General features: G+C 37.1%; 1 protein-coding gene across 3 annotated transcripts in view; it reads left to right on the forward strand.

Moving 5' to 3' along the window:
* The first annotated feature begins 1,775 nt into the window (after positions 1 to 1,775).
* The window catches only part of PRDM15 (PR/SET domain 15), a 43,124-nt gene continuing 28,290 nt past the window's right edge, over positions 1,776 to 16,609 (forward strand). For all 3 annotated transcript variants that reach the window (XM_039369170.1, XM_039369180.1, XM_039369187.1), the window contains exons 1-3: positions 1,776 to 2,492; positions 9,268 to 9,304; positions 15,142 to 15,235. In XM_039369170.1, the coding sequence (XP_039225104.1) occupies positions 9,277 to 9,304; positions 15,142 to 15,235 (122 nt within the window). In that variant the 5' untranslated portion in view covers positions 1,776 to 2,492; positions 9,268 to 9,276. The remainder of the gene's footprint in view (positions 2,493 to 9,267; positions 9,305 to 15,141; positions 15,236 to 16,609) is intronic.

Raw genomic sequence — 16,609 nt, forward strand, 5'->3', positions numbered from 1 at the left:
GTGGTTTAGCTTAAGGACTGGGTAGGGGCCCCAATTGGCAGGGCTTAGCTGGGAATGACAGGAGTTCTTATCTAGTGCATTAGCAGGCCCAAGTTGGAAAAGATTGCAGTGACATCTCTTCCAGCAATTTTCCTGTTACAGCAACAGACAAGTTTGAAAGTTTTTGTGAAGAGAGAATTATTAGGCTGCAACAACTATGCAGCAGCAACCAACTATGCAGTTAACATTATCCTCTTGGGATGTTCCTACATCAAAGCATACTCAGTCAGCCAAGTCAGCCTATTCAAAGATAGTCCAGGGTTCTTCCTCATGACTGCATTCATTCCTCCAGGACCTGAGTTGGCAGAAAAATTTGCCAGCATAATTTGATCTGCTCTGATGGGCATGCTGTAATCTGCCTCAGCAATGCGGTTTCTGGATGGTCCTCTCTATACAGTTTTGCTGAGGGACACTAATTGGTAGATTTTCCTGGCTTTATTTCTAGTGTCATCAGCAAGTGTGTTTTTGCAAGGGGGGGGGGAAATTGCTCTTCTTAAGGCATGTAACTTTAAAGTCATAAGTCATATAAATGTTCCATTATCATCAACCCAGTTTTTTTAATATAGATATGAATATAGTTTTTGACACATGAATGGAGCAGAGAATAAGCTGGGGTGAAGCAGGAGAAAACTGACAGGACACATCTTGAGAGCTATCTCTCATTTCATCCTAGCCTGATCTTCTACCCTATCACCCTCTCAGTTGGGCTATCTTTGGATAATGTTGGTCTTTCTTGGGCTGGCAGGGTAACCGGAAGAACTATTGACAGTTTCAACCCAGATCCCAAATGTACTAGATTGGTAAGCCCTGCTGGAAAGTAATGGTGCTGATAATCAATGGCCAGTTAGCAGCACCTAGAAAATAGCCCATATAATATGTAAAATGGTGTTGTGCTTTCCAAAGTAATAAAGACAATGCAAAACACAGACATGCAAAATTCTTCATTGAAAGAATTTTATTTTAGACCAGCGGTTCTCAACCTGTGGGTCGCAACCCCATTTGGGGTTGAACGACCATTTTACGGGGGTCGCCAAACAACGCGATCCACCATATTTTTCTCTTAGGGGGCGGCGGCACGTCCTTATGACCGGGGTCGCCGTATAAAAAGGTTGAGAACCACTGTTTTAGACAAAACCACCAACAGAGCTCTCTCTGGCTCAAATTCAACTACAGGTCCTTTCTTAAATATTTTTTTTGATAGAAGGGCCTAAGGTAGAAGTGCAGGTCAAATATTATGGGCCAAATGCTTCTAAAGAATCCAGATGTTTCTCCTACAGAGTCCAAGTTGGAATGGACATGGAGAATGTACCTCAGTGACCAGAGGCCAAGTCCCCCCCAGTAGCCTCAACTGGCCAAATATCAGCTCCTGACCATCAATAAGAATGAGATGCACTGTAGTTGTTTGTTTGTACATCAAGGCTTGTGTCAGAATAAAATAAAAAAGTCTGCTTTAAAATGGAAACAGCTATAAACAAATTAAATCTGCCTCCATAATGGACTGGGGATAAAAAGCTGTCTCACTGAGGACCTGTCCTCTAAAAAAAGTGGTCAACAGTGATGAAAATAAGCCTTCAGTCTGGAAATCAGGTAATAATAATGATGGCGATGATGATGATGATGGCGATAATGATGATGATGATAATAATGATAATAACAATAATAATAATATAGAGTTGGAAGGGACCTTGGAGGTCTTCTAGTCCAACCCCCTGCTCAGGCAGGAAATGGTTGTCCAGTCTCTTCTTAAAAACTTCCATTGTTGGAGCATTCACAACTTCTGGAGGCAGCTTGTTCATTGATTAATTGTTCTGTCAGGAAATTTCTCCTTAGTTATTGCTCCATGTTCATATTGAGACACTATGAAATAACAGTTTTATTTTCTTTATTTATTCAATTTATATCCTAATTACAGAAATGGAACTGAAAGCTATACTTACAGCTCCATTCTGAATGCCACTCAAGACATATTCTTGTATTTTAAAATCAAGTCTCCAGTGACAGTTAACATTCGTTGATAACTTGAAGGAACTGTATTAACCATACTAGCTTTATCATATTCGTCCGCTTGATCAAAAGTTGGAGGTAATCAGGTTTTATTCATTCTACTGCTTTTAGGTACGGCAATCCACTTCTATCACTAAGACTGTGCCTTCGTATTCTGTTAATGCCAGAATTTATCCCGGACTTCGATATAGAATGGTTATAATCGAACCAGTACTTTAATGCCCACACAGCAGCTACTAAGGTAGTCATTCGCCCCTTTCCTTTCTTGGCTGATAATTGTCAACTTTTCCGTCCATTCCGTTCGAGCAACCCAACTTTATTCCATCCCGAACTACAATTCCCATGATGCTTTGCGACGTCACACGTTAGCTTCCGGTGGCGCGTGACTTCCGGCTCGGATCGGAACCTGGAGTCCGGACTCGATCCGGGTATCAACATTCCAAAAACAGGTAATGCCAAGCCCCCGCTTTGATCCGCGTCTCTCTCTTACTCTCAGGAACTGTTCCTTGCCCCGTGCGCTAGACCCAGTGCCGGTGAGCCCTTTTTCACCTGTAGATTTTCCCACGGCGGCGCGGCGTGGCTCCTTCTGCGCCCGTGCTGCCTCCTGCTCTTCCCTCCCCTCCGTCCCGCTCGCGTCCTCCACGCCGCCTGTTCTTTGTTACAGGCAGGAGTCGCCAGCGGCCGCGCGCACTGTGAAAGGGTGAGGTGGGTCCGAGGCAAAACCCGGCGGAGCCGCTCCCGGATCCCCAGCCCGGCCCGATCCAGGCAAGCCACTGCCTCCCTGCGCGGAGGTGACGGGCTTGCCTGCTCCTGCTGCTGCTTCTGCCGCTGCCGCCGCCCTGGGCTGTCGAAGCTCCTCCGCTCATCCTCCCCTTTCTTTTTCCCCTAATTCCGCGCCAGAACCGGGTGGGATACCTTGAGAGCGAGAATGAGGCACAAAACAAGCCGTCAGGCGAGCGGCGGTGGGATGGGCCTTTGTGGGTACCACTCGCCAGCCTAGTAAGGGCAAGGGGTTTGGCGTCTGCAGAGGGAGGAGGAGGAGGGAGCCGCCTCGGATCTTTCCTTTCCTCCTTCCTTCGGCCGGGCTTGAGACTCGAATCATCGGCGAAGAAAAAAGCCAGGCGCTCTCTAGTCTGGCTGGGTCGGGCACAACGTTTGTTCTCTCGTAGGCATGGGGTCTCTGGCTAGGGCAGTATAAGAACAGTACCGCACCACATCTGGAATGCAGCGCTTCAACTGCTGCAAAACTCACCTGTTCGATTCTGCGACAGCCTGTTCCACAATCCACGAAGGGCTTTTTCTTAGCGATCGGACGGAAGGGATCACCTCTTTGACCCTTTTACGCATAAATTTATTCTCCAACTTCATATGAAGGAATTTGATCGAGCGAACATTTCTCATTCTTTTAAGTGCAGTATGCAAAGTAACTCCAAGCGCCTATTGCATGGATAAGCAAAACCATGGAAAGAATACTTGGAACCTTAAGCAAAGCACATATTTTTACCATTTTTGCACTCTTATGTTTGCAGAGTAAGAAGTGGAATACTGTATTGATCACTAGCGACTTGATAATTCTTAAGGTGTGGTTAATATTAAACATAATTTGAAACCATATTTTGCATCTATTCTTCCACAGTAGTAACATTTCTTCCTCTATAATGGAGTTAGTGATTACAGATTTATTAGGGAGAGTGATATATGGAGAAATAGTGTCGGAATGGCAAGTTCTGTCTACAGTGTTCAATGGAATATCTAAATATATGTGTACTGTATAGAATTCCACACTTAATCACCATTAAACCTCACTGATTGTGTTTCATAATTAAAATAATGAAAGATCAGAAGTGGACTATGTTTTATGCTATTTGCTTTAATTTAGGGCCATATTTCACTGTTTACTGACAAAACTTAATAAATATGCTGTGTTACATGTACTTTGGAAGAATCAGAAGAATGGCATTTGGACAGGGACACTTTTAATTATAGTTATATGATGTTTTAGCAGAATGTATGCTTTCATTTCAGACTGTTATTTTTAAGTGTTTTCTGTCTGGATTTGCAGTGACATATTTTCATCTTAAAATGTATAAGATAATATCCTATAGTTTCTAGAATTTTTCCTATAGTTCATTTTATTGCAGCACTAATTCTATCTCATCTCTAAAGTAATAATTGTCTGCTAAAATCTCACATAATTACTATTCTGTAAATGAATTAAATTAGAACTTAGAACTAAATTTGTTAACTGATTTACTTCCAGGTAAGTGAGTATAGTTTTAATTTTCTTTCTCCCATTCAGTTGCACTGATACATTCCATCTACTGTACTCTTGGTATTGGTTATAAATAGGACGACATTTTTATCACCGAAGAAATGTTGTCAAAAGTATATTGCATTTTTCTTCAATATGTATGGATTACACAATTTTAGTAACTCTCTCTGGAGCCAGTAGGGGTCAGTTGTGTCACATTCATACCAGCAACCAAGGATTCTTTACATTTTAAAGGAATTGTTCAGGCTTGAAATTAAGGCAACCTTAAATACTGGAAGAGAGTACTGTAAGACATGAAGTGGATTTGGGGCAGGAATCAATTCAAGTATGAATTCATATATTACTCTGTCATCTCCCACCCACATTTCATCTTATTTTTAATGTAAATAAATCAAAAATCTGTTGACTGGGCAAATAGTTTTATAGTATATGTTTATATTTTAAATTTTGCATTGTTTAGAGTTGGTATTAAATGGTTCGTTCAGATGGCCATCCTTTTCCTCAATACTCACTTATGACATAATGATACGACTCTTCTCATTGAGTTTCTTAAATTTATTAGATTTTTATCTCACGTAGCCTGAAGAATAATATACCACTGAACAGATTAGTGCAGATATGAACTATTTTTACCAACTGATGTTATTTCTTCAGTTAGTGTCACTATTCATATATATTGTTTTTAAATGACAGCATTGCAGTGACTATCATTATTTTTAGAGCGAATTGGAATTTGGCCTTTGGTCTCTTAAAATAGTATTTTAAAAGGTAAAAGAACCATTTTATTAATAGGGACGTAAGGGTTTAGGATTTTTACAGAAATCCCGCATCTCAGTGTAAAATATATTAATCTTGTTTTTGTTATTTTGTTGGTGTGTGACTTTGTAAGATTGATTAATAGTTTCTTTCCCCTCCATTCTCACAATTTCTGCTATGAAATAAGCAGAGTAATTTTGATCCCTTGCTTATCTATCTTCCAAAGCTTATAGCAGAGTAAGAATTAAGGAGGCTTGTTTTGAAACTACAGTTCAACATTCTTTTTGCAATTCTACTGGTTGAAGCCTCTGATACAGTTACCTCTACATTGGAGTCTAAGATTTAGTCCTGAGTATTCACGTATCATGGTTTTATGCCACTCAGAGAGTGTTCATCTGACTATAAAACTAACTTTTAAAACTGTAAGAACTAAATAAGTTCTCATAGCTCTCACTCTCCATGTCCTTTCTTCAGTGAAAGCACATCATGATTGCCAAAAGCTAGCAAAGATGTAGTAATATAAAACAGTAAGGGAATATAGCTGTCATCCTAATATTGATAAGCAAGCTCCGCTGAATTGAGTGATTTTTTTTTCAATTGAGATTTGTATAGGATTGCACTATGAAAATTCTAAAAATCAAGCAATATAACCATACGTATGTTTTTAAAGAAAAAATGGCTTAGAGTTAGATTCATAATACTATAAAACATGCCTGGGAATCAACCCTACTGAAATAATAGAATCCTGTAGAGATGTACAGTTTAAAAGAAAAAGAAAAATCATATATACGATGCACTGGAAGGAAGGTAATATTCTCTGTTTTAGAATTAGATCCTAAGTGCTTAAATCTCATACAATCAATGTTCTTTTGTCAGGGATTAAAAATGGCTTCTGTTTTATTGAATTGTTACTGGTGGATACAATTTTTCCTCCAGCTAAATAGATTCTTAATGTCTCATCCATCCAAACTAAATCTTTCTGCAGGAATGGTAGGAGGTAGTGTATTTTTGTAGCTCATACAAAGATTCAGGAAAGAGATTTACTGTCCCATTGTGTGACTATATTATGTAACTCATCTAATAATAATTCTACAATCAAATTCAGGGAATAAAGGTGAGTAAAATTTAAGTGCTACAGCAAAAATAAAGAATTTTACATCCAAAAGCTCCTATGCAGTATACAGAATTGTCTGTTAGCAACTGTAATATTATTTTGACAAAGAGCAAAATGTCTTTATGTTGGTTTAAAGATAAGACTTTGGAGCAAAATGAGCTAACTTCAGAGGCCAGCTCTATCAGATAATTTACCAATTTTGTAAATTTTCATGCCATCGAGTTAGTGGTAACTCTTAGTGACCATTCAGACAGATTTTCTCCACAGACTGTCCCTATGTCAGCGTTTCAGGTCTTGAAAAGATGTACCCATTGCCACTGTGACAGTCCATTCACCTTGCTGTTGGTTTTCCTATTTGCTTCTGCTTTTTCCAACATTAAAACTTTCTCTGGAGAATTAAGTCTTATGCAATGATCCATTTCTTTCAGCCTTGGTTTTAGTAAACTAGTGTGAAATAGTTGAATAGTATTTAATACCATTTAATATATCCATTGGCCATACAGGCAACGGGAAACACTTCTATTGTCAATTCCTGTTAATAATCTAGAACAGTGTTTCTCCAAACTGTTATTTGGATTGCAAAGAATATCCTTTGCAATCCATAGTTTAGCTCCATTGAAATACGTGCTCCCTTTGCACAGTTGTATTGTTTGAAAAGTGTGGTATGTTTAAGATATGGATTAGGAGTTGGAGACACATGTTGCAGTCCACTCTCCGCTACAGAAGTTCACTGGGCAATATTGAGCAAGTCACTCTTTGTCAACCCAATCTATCTCATAGATGCTGTTGTGTGGTGTACTGTGTATACTGCTTTGAGCTCTTGTTCTAAAGGTGGTATATAAATTTAATAAACAAGAAACAGTTTGTTAATAAGTTTGTTATGATTTATTTCTTTCCTTCTCTTATTTTCTGCGGGATCTTGGTGCTCTCTGAACCTAGTTGTTTTCTTAGTGCTAATAGCACTGATGCAGTTACCTAGTTTGGATAATGAAACAGCTACAAGAAAACATGCAAGCTCAGAGAGCACCAAGGTCCCCTCATTTCAATCCGGAGTTACAAATATTCGCCTTTATTTTTATTTTCTGCATTAAATCATTTTTCTTCATATTAGTTTTTTTAAAATTAATGTACATTTTATGTTTGTTAAAGGGCTGGATTATATACTTTGAATTGACCTGCACTGTAAAATAATGTTTTTTTTGACAGGATGCAAATTTCTACCTATCTGGTGATTTCATCACTTTTAGCCACTTGTCTGTTAAATAAATGATTCTGGGTTTTTTTGGTCACTTTAGGGATAGGTGTGGGTCAGGGAGTATCCTTTTGTTGCAACAGAGATAGATGTTACACCCTAGGCTTTGTTTTACACAGTATTGCGAAATATATTGCTTTCATTTTTTTAAAAAAATAACATGGTTTTAAATATGATGAAATGTGGTTTTGGAAATATTCTTGAAAGTTTATGGGGCACAGAGGATGTGTTTTTCAGCCAGGTTCTCTGTTGTGATTTTTCCCTATGCAAGAGTATATTTCTCAGGAGAGTTACCAAATGTTACTACTTTTTCCAAAGTGAAAAGATGCTTCTCTAAACCTCTCTAAAGGTTTTTCATGTGAACCTTTTTTTTTTACTACTCTTACAGCAGTGTTTCTCAACCTTGACAATTTTAAGGTATGTGGACTTCAATTCTCAGAATTCCACAGCCAGCAATTGCTGGCTGTGGAATTCTGGGAATTGAAGTCCACATGCCTTAAAATTGTCAAGGTTGAGAAACACTGTCTTACAGCATGGCAGCTTGAAGAGGTGTGAACTTCAACTCCCAGAATTGAAGTTGCTGGCTGGGGAATTCTGGGAGTTGAAGTCCACACCTCTTCAGGTTACCAAGGTTGAGAAATGCTGCCTTACAGTCTTTTTGAGAGGGAGGCAGATAGACATACAGCAACAATCCCAGTCCATGACTAAAGCAACCCCTTTTAAGTGCTTCAATTTTAAAGTAATGTTTTCCCTCTTCCTCAAACACAGCTTTTACCACAGATACAATCCAGCACACTTCATCAATGATGTGATCAGGCCAAGTATTAGTTGAGCTGCTTATCTCCACTTTAGGCTGTTCTGGGTACACATTCTCCCTTCTAGTTACTGGGCACTGTTCTCCACTACCATTTGGGTTTGGGATGCAGAAAAGAAGATTGAACTTCTCCTTCCATGCAGTCCTCCATGCCTGCTAACCTGACTGACAGATCCCAGTTACAGAGGAGGAAGATGGGGTGAAGTGGAAGGAAATGCTCCTGATGGTCACAACCGCTTCTCTGTACTCATGAAACAAAATGCTGTTTTTGAACATGGACTGAGCACTTAGAGTGCTAAATCTGAATCTAAAAATAATCTAGTGACATTCCTCATCCCTTACTCTTTCTCTGGGGCCTTATTACTTGGTAATTAGGAGAACAAATGTCAGTATACATTTCTGCCGGTTCAAGGATTGGTAGATTGCATCACAAATGCTTAGAAATCTTGCGACTCAAGAAAAGGCATTGGGAGACATTAGAAGTCTGCAATTTACATTGCTTACTTATTTGTTTACTTACTTACTTAAATTTATACACACTGTTAAGCAATTCCTATACCCATAAGGAATTTCATAATATTGACTATATCACAATATATTTCTTGTGTGTCTAATCACACTTGGACAAATAAAGTGTTCAATTCAATTCAAGATGAGATTTTTAACTAACATGGATAACATGGCTGGTCAGTCACACATATGGAATTGAGTTTTGTATTATGGACAAAAAATAAAATAAACATTGGTATATTCATTATATATAGGGAAATACATATTTTTTCTTTCTGGAAACAGTATTTCTTTTGGAATTCTTATGTAATTCAGACAGTCCTTAATAAAAGCCTATAGATAACAGAAAATCAGATCAGAGATAGTATATCATTGGAGATATTTCATTTTATTCATGGTGTACATTGTTTTTAAAGCATGAAACTTGATGAGTTTTCAGATGATTTAGTTCTATCGAAAACATTCTAGTGATCTGATTGATATTTCTGTCCTTTTGGTTTTGACAGATACCAGAAATGGCTGAAGAAGGCAGCGACTTTATATGTAAGTGCTCAAGAAGAAAGAATAAATCATTGCTATGATTTTTTTTGTGCTGTTAAAATTGAATTTGTCATTCTGTTCTTCTATATTCGTCATTTAATAGAGTAAATGTAGGGAAGATACAGGTAGTCCTCAACTTACAACCATTGGACTTAACAACCATACGACCATTGTACATTTGTTTAGTGACCATTCAAAGGTACAATGGCACTGAAAAAAGTGACATGACCATTTTTCATATGACTGTTGCAGCATCCCATAATCAAATGGTCATGTAAATAAAATTTAGATGGTAATTGGTTCATATTTATAATGGTTGCGGTGTCCCAGGGTTATGTGACCTTCTGACAAGAAAATGTAATGGCAAAGCCAAATTCATTTAATAATCATGTTATTAAGCTAACAACTGCAGTGATTCACTTAACAGCTATGGCAAGAAAGATTACAAAATGGGGCAAAACTCACTTAACTATCTCACTTAGCAACATAAATTTTGGGTTCAATTGTGGTTGTAAGTCAAGGACTACTTGTACTTCTGTGGCAATAAAACAATAGTTTTAACTTATTGCCTTTGTATTGTATTAGTGCTATTTTACACAGGTGCTAGTTTACTTTTTTGGTAGCTAGTTTTCCTTTCATGTAGAAAAATGAAAGACTCGGCTCTGTCTAATTGGATGGCCTCACTTCTTTCAGCATTATTTTTATTTAGTATTTATGTTCTAGAAAGCAGAATGCAGAGTGGTGGAAGGAATGCTATTGTGCTATTAGCTCCTTTGAATGTGATATTGTGTCTCAAGTCTCTCTCCTTCTCATAGTTACTTAAATAGTTCTATGTTGTAAACAGAGCCCTTGTCTCCAAATAGCTTAAAAAGAGGAATTTAATGGAAGTGAGATCTCTTACATACAGTGCATTCAGAAAATATTCAGATCCCCTTCACTTTTGGTCAATTTTGTTATGCTGCAGCCTGATTCTACAGTTGTTGAACTTAATTTTTCCCCATTAATCTACACTCAGTATCCCTCAGTATCTCAGTATGTCCTTTTAAAATAAATTTACAGACATTTCTAAAATTCTGTTTTCACTTTGTCATTACGGGGTATTGAGTGTATGAGAAAAGAAATGAATTTCAACAACTGTAGAATCAGACTGCAGTATAACAAAATTGGCAAAAGCGAAGAGGGTTTGAATACTTTCTGAACTTATGCACATACTTAAAATAAAGTACGATGCAAGAGCAAGAGTATATATATAGCACTTAGACTTATATACCATTTCACAGTGCTTTACAGCGCTCTTTAAGCGGTTTACAGAGTCAGCCTATTGCCCCCAACAATCTGGGTCCTCATTTTACCGACCTTGGAAGAATGGAAAGCTGAGTCAACCTTGAGTGGGTGAAAACTGAACTCCTGGCAGTCGGCAGAATTAGCCTACAATACTGAATTCTAACCACTACACCACCACAGAATATTAAAGATAAAGTGAGATTGAGGATGTGCCAGAGACAGGTATTTGCTGTGAAGATTAGAGCTTTTCCATTGCATGCATTTGGTATAAAAGGTCAAGGTAAAGGCTTCCCCAGTCCTTGTGTCTGACTCTAGGCGCTGGTGCTCGTCTCTGTTTCTTAGCCGAGGGAGTCAGTGTTGTCCAAAGACCTTTCCGTGGTCATGTGGCCAGTATGACTATATGTTGAGAGCACATGGAATGCATTTGGTATATGCAGATCTTTTGGGTTCTTTCAAGAACTTGAATCATTTTAGATAATTTTATTTGCTGCGGGAATTTGCTGTGTGCATTAGGGGACTGAATTTGTAGCAAAGGACATAACGATTATCTAAGGCTCCAACACAGCCTTCTATATTACTTTTTCAACTATTATACTTTATTCTAAGCATGTGGTTTGCTGATTTTTAATACAGTTTCAAAACTATATTGAGCTTCATGGGTTGTCCAAGGCATAAAGGATCATGCTACAGGTAGTCATCATTTAGTGAGCACATTAGAGACTGACAACTCGGTCATTAAGTGAAGCAGTTATAAAGTGAAACTGAAATTGTGCTTACAATTTCACTTCAGTTTTCCTTTGCTTTACAGACCAGTGAAAGTTGTAAATATGAGGATCGGTCACAAAGTTACTTTTTCATCACCCTCATAACAGCAAACAGTCATTAATGAGGCAGTTGCTAAACAAGGACAGCCTTATACTATTCATTTATTGATTCTGTATTACTGATAGCAATAGCAATATCACTTTTACCGATCTTGGAAGGATGGAAGGCTGAGTCAGCCTTGATAGGTAGAATAGTTTTTTAAAAAGAATTTCAACAGCTGGCAAATTTTATTTCAGAATTTTGCATTTTATCAGCAAGGTAAATAGATAATATGTGAGACATAATTCATAAATGACAAGACTCTGGGATATATTATTAGGGAGCAGAACTGCGAAACACACAACAGTGCAGGTCTGAAAAAAAAATAACAAAAATTTTATAATATGTATCTTTGATTCAACTGCTAAGCCAAGGATAACATCTACTTTGCTAGGCTGCAGTGGTAGTTTTGTTTTGCCTACTCACTGGTGTCTGCTGTCCCTTAATTGTTTCAATAGTGATAATAAAAATGTCATAGGTTATAAACATAAAATAATGTATTTGTCTTTTAAGTTTGTAACATTGGCAATAATGCACGTATTGTTTCCAAATTTTGATGTGGCAGTTGGATTGGTAAATCTTGCTACCTCTCCTTACCACAAAATCTCTAAAAACAGCTAGCCTGTGATTCCAGCGAAAAGGGAAAACACCCAAAGTCAAATTAACAGATCTGTGAATAGAGTTGGCCTAAGGAATCCATCCTTGTCTTTGTGATTTTCATGTATACCAGAATCCATTCCTTTTAGCAGGATTCCCAACTAGGATTTTTGCCAGTTCAGATTCACACACCTGAATTCTGGTGGAACCCCATTGATCAGAGTATTCTAAAATTATTTTCTCATTTTAATGCAACATGTTTCTTTCCCATGTTTTAGAGTATTCTTTTTTTTATTGAAAGTTTTTTAAATTTTACAAAACAAATCCCCTCCCCAAACCCCCCCACCCTCCCATACCCTCCCCCATCTCCCCAAACCTCCCAAACCCTCCCCCAACCTTCCCAGAGCTGAGTACAGGCTTAATTAAAATTTTTCAGAAAAAGAAAAGAAAAACTTAAAACACATATAAATCCTAAACAAATCTAAATACATTAAATTAAATAGGTTATCTTCTCTAAAAAATAATAATTGCAATCATTAAACACATTATAACATACTCTAAACATTTTCTAGTATCATACTTATATTATTATCCATCATTCTGTATAAACTCCCTCCAAAACACAAATTTAAACATTACTTTCTTTGAATATCTATACCTACAATATAAAATCTAATCTCTCCCTCTTTCTTTATCCTAGAACACAAAAATAAACATATAAACCTTCATTATACCATTAAAACTAAATACTCTTTGAATACTTAAACTAAATACTTAAACTTAAACTTCTTATCTAAGATTTTCATTCAATCTCCATAATCTTCTCTACTATCAAAAAAAACTTAAAAGACATATAAATCCTAAACAAATCTAGGTACGTTTAATTAAACAAGTTATCTTCTCTTAATAATAATAATAATAATAAATTTTCATAAGTATAGGCTCTTCAGACTGCAATTCTACCTTCTTTTCTTCCAAAGCTTTAAACTTAATAGATGGCAATGAACATACCCCCAGGACCGAAGTATAAAAATCTTTTGCTTGAGAAACAGTATTAAGTCTATAACATATCCCCAGGTAATTCATCACCATTCCAATCGGAACATCCCATCTGAACAAGATTCGTCTCTTTTTAAGTTCATCTGCTATAAAAGCAAACTCCTTTCTTTTTCTTAAAATTTTAGATGGGATTTCCTTTAGAATTATAACATCTTGTGAAGCAATTTGAAATCTCTTCTTATAAAAAGCTTGTATAATTTCATTGCGCAGAGATCTTTTCCCGAAGTAAATTACCACATCTCTTGGCAAATTCTTTTGCACTGCCACCACAGAGTTAACTCTAAATAATTTTTCAATTTCACTAAGTATTTCCTCTTTTTCTTTATTCAAAATCACAGCAAAGTCCTTTGCAACCATCTCTCTCAGATCTCCTTGCACAGACTCTCCCAAACCTCTGATTCTTAAGGCATATTCCATTTGTCTATATTGAAGCATAAGAATCTCATTTTCCATTTCTTTTTCCATGCTTTCAAATTTTCCCTCCATCAATTCCACTTTTTCTGGTACCTCTTCTACACGAGAGTTCAGCTTTTCAAGAACAGAGGCAACTCCTTTTAGAGCCAAAACTATCTCTTGCCTCAAAATCTTATTATTTTCCTCTAAAATCTCTTTCATTTCTGCCCTAATTTGAGATATAACATTTCCCATCATATCTTGCAAATCCTTCACAATTATTGGCTGTACCAAGGAAGAGGGTGAAGCTATTGATTTAGGTTGTTGCACTGATGATAACACCGAAGAAGAAACCACCTTAGGAGCTGTAGGAATTACTGGACGCTTTGGAGCCATCTTAAAAAAAATCTTTACTCCTTCTTAAAAATTACAAAAATTAAGCAAAAGAAAAAGAGAGATTAAGTCCAAAAAAATTCAAAAAATCCTTCAAAAGGAGATCATTATAACAAAAAAATACTGAACGCTTTGGAGCCATCTTAGAAAAATCTTTACTCCTTCTTAAAAGTTACAAAAATTAAACAAAAGAAAAAGAGAGATTAACTCCAAAAAATCAAAAAATCCTTCAAAAGGAGATCATTATAATAAAAAGAAAGGAGTTAAAAAAAGAAAAGGGAAGAAGAAAAAAATAATTAAATAGAAAAAATCCATTCCATTTTTTTAAAAGTACAAAAAGCAAAACAAAGAAGTTAAACAAAAATAATAATGCTTCTAAAATCCAAACCCAACATCAAAATCAAATCCACATTCCGTTCCAATCATTAAAAAAAAGGAAAAGGATAAAAAAAAACACCAAAAAGCCTGCCGATCGCCATTCTACCTTCCCCCCCCCCAAAAAAAAAAAAACCGAAAGGCTTGCCGATCGCCATTTTACTTTCCCTTTCAACAAAAGGAAAAAAATAAAAAGAAGGAATATAAAAGTAAAACTAAATCTTTAAACTTAAAATCCAAATAAAAGCAAAGAAAGCAAAAGCTAAATCCTCTACTCAGCTCTGTCCGCCTCTAAAAAAACCTCACCAGATCACTTTAATCGCGGAGGTGGTTGCAGCGGCTTGTTTTGTCCCTAGGGACAAAAGCAGCTGGGAAGCGGAGACAGTCTGAACTCCGTGGGAGCACTCCTCTCACCCCCCAAAAAAAGCCTTGGGGGTGCATGAGAGTGGCTCTACCACTATTCAGACAACCCTCTTCCCCCCCCTTTGCCCGGGAGGGGGATTTTGAACCGCTGAACAGCTGATGGCCGCTGTTCATAGGATTCAAACACTTACCCAGGAGGACGGCTACAAAGTAGCCGCCATCGCGCGCGCAGATCCACCGGAAGTCTTTTAGAGTATTCTTAATAAGGTTCATTTGTTACACATTTATTTGAAATGTATTTTTATAAATGATATAGCAATAGTTTATAAATTCAGTGTAATTTCACCTGCTGTCTCATTGAAATTAGTTGAAATAATATTGTAGTTACATTTTGGCTATTAAATGGGCTATTGTGAGCTATTAAATACCACAATTGTTTGAAATAAAGACTTGAATTCAATATAGCTACTTGACAATATATGACCAAAGGGTACCTTTCTTGTCTCTTCCAGGGTGTGAAGATTGCAATCAGTATCACGATTCAGAATGTCCAGAGCTGGGTCCTGTGGTGACAGTCAAAGACTCCTTTGTGTTAAGTAGAGCAAGGTAACTTTTACAGTATTGCATTTTTGAAGTAAACCAAACCTATTTGGCAACTTTTCAAAAGAGAAGCCTCTTTGTGAACTTGAATTTTGCTTTAGGTGTTGCATTTTAAATAGAGAGTATTCTAGGTCTTATGTTGATTTTATCTAATTCTAAATGTCATCTGAAATGAGCTAGCATGTCCAAAGAGTTGGACAAGGATTGGAGAAACATATGTGTAAGCCTATCGCCAGTCATCAAAATTCACTGAGTGGCTTTGAGCCAGCCCCTTTCCTTTTCAGCCTAGAGTTCCTGAAGGAAAGGTAAGATGGAATCTAGTAGATAGTCATCATGATCATCATCTGTGTCTTCAGAGCCTCTGGAGTTTTTGACTATCAAGAAGACAAATAATGCTGTATGAATGACTCCATTTCAGCTAAGTGGAAATTCATGACCTTTTCATAGGGTTAGAGAAGTATTCCAATATAATGGCCTCCAAATGTGTTGAGGGCTACAGAACACACCATGTATTATTCTAGAAGTTGTACTTTCTTATTTCAGAAGGTTATTAGAATAGGGAAGCCTCAGAGAGATGGCAGCTTTCTAGGATTTACCAGAAAAAGCAGTGAGAGAGATTCATGAAAATTACACTATATTAGTAGCATAAAATGGGAGCAAAAGAAGCCATGTTTATATAAAGAGTCTAGGTCACGGGTGTCAAACTTGTCACGTGACGTGTTGCGATGTATCGTGACTTTTTTTGCATTACCGGAGCTGGGGTGGGTGCAGCCTCCATATGATACAACTGGCCCACAGGCCAGCAATTTGACACCCCTGGTCTAGGTAGTCCTTGTATAGCAGCTACCTTGGACAGCGATTGTTTGCAATTGTGACAGTGATGAAGAGCTAACTCTGTAACCAATCCTTGTATTTGCAGGTCTGTAAAGCAAAGAAAAGATAAAGTAAGATTCTAAGCATAGCTGCAGTTTCACTTAGTGACTGCTTCACTTAATGACTGAGTTGATGGTCTCAAGTTGTGGTCACTAAACAAGGACTATCTCTACACATTTGCAAATTTATTTTGAAAGGCCACTATGTTCCAAGAAGTGAAACAAATGTTTCTGTTTAGGTAAAGACAAGCTAAAATACACATCACAAAGATTAGTTTTTTTCTTGTTAGACATAGTAATGATAAATTTTCAATAAATGTAACAGGATGGAAATTTGTTTAATACACCATTTAGTCTATGAGTATTTAAATTCTTATTACCAGATATAATTTGTAGCATGCCAGGAGGTTTTCACCTTTTGTCTTTGTCACAGCAATGTGTTATAAATGTACAACATGAGTCACAATTGATTGATCTATAGAGAAAGAATAATACAGAAAAGGGGTGA

The sequence above is a fragment of the Crotalus tigris genome, unplaced genomic scaffold, assembly GCF_016545835.1.
Source record: "Crotalus tigris isolate CLP2741 ecotype Arizona unplaced genomic scaffold, ASM1654583v1 scf7180000017601.7605149639:7615979, whole genome shotgun sequence".
NCBI classification, from domain to species: Eukaryota; Metazoa; Chordata; class Lepidosauria; order Squamata; family Viperidae; genus Crotalus; species Crotalus tigris.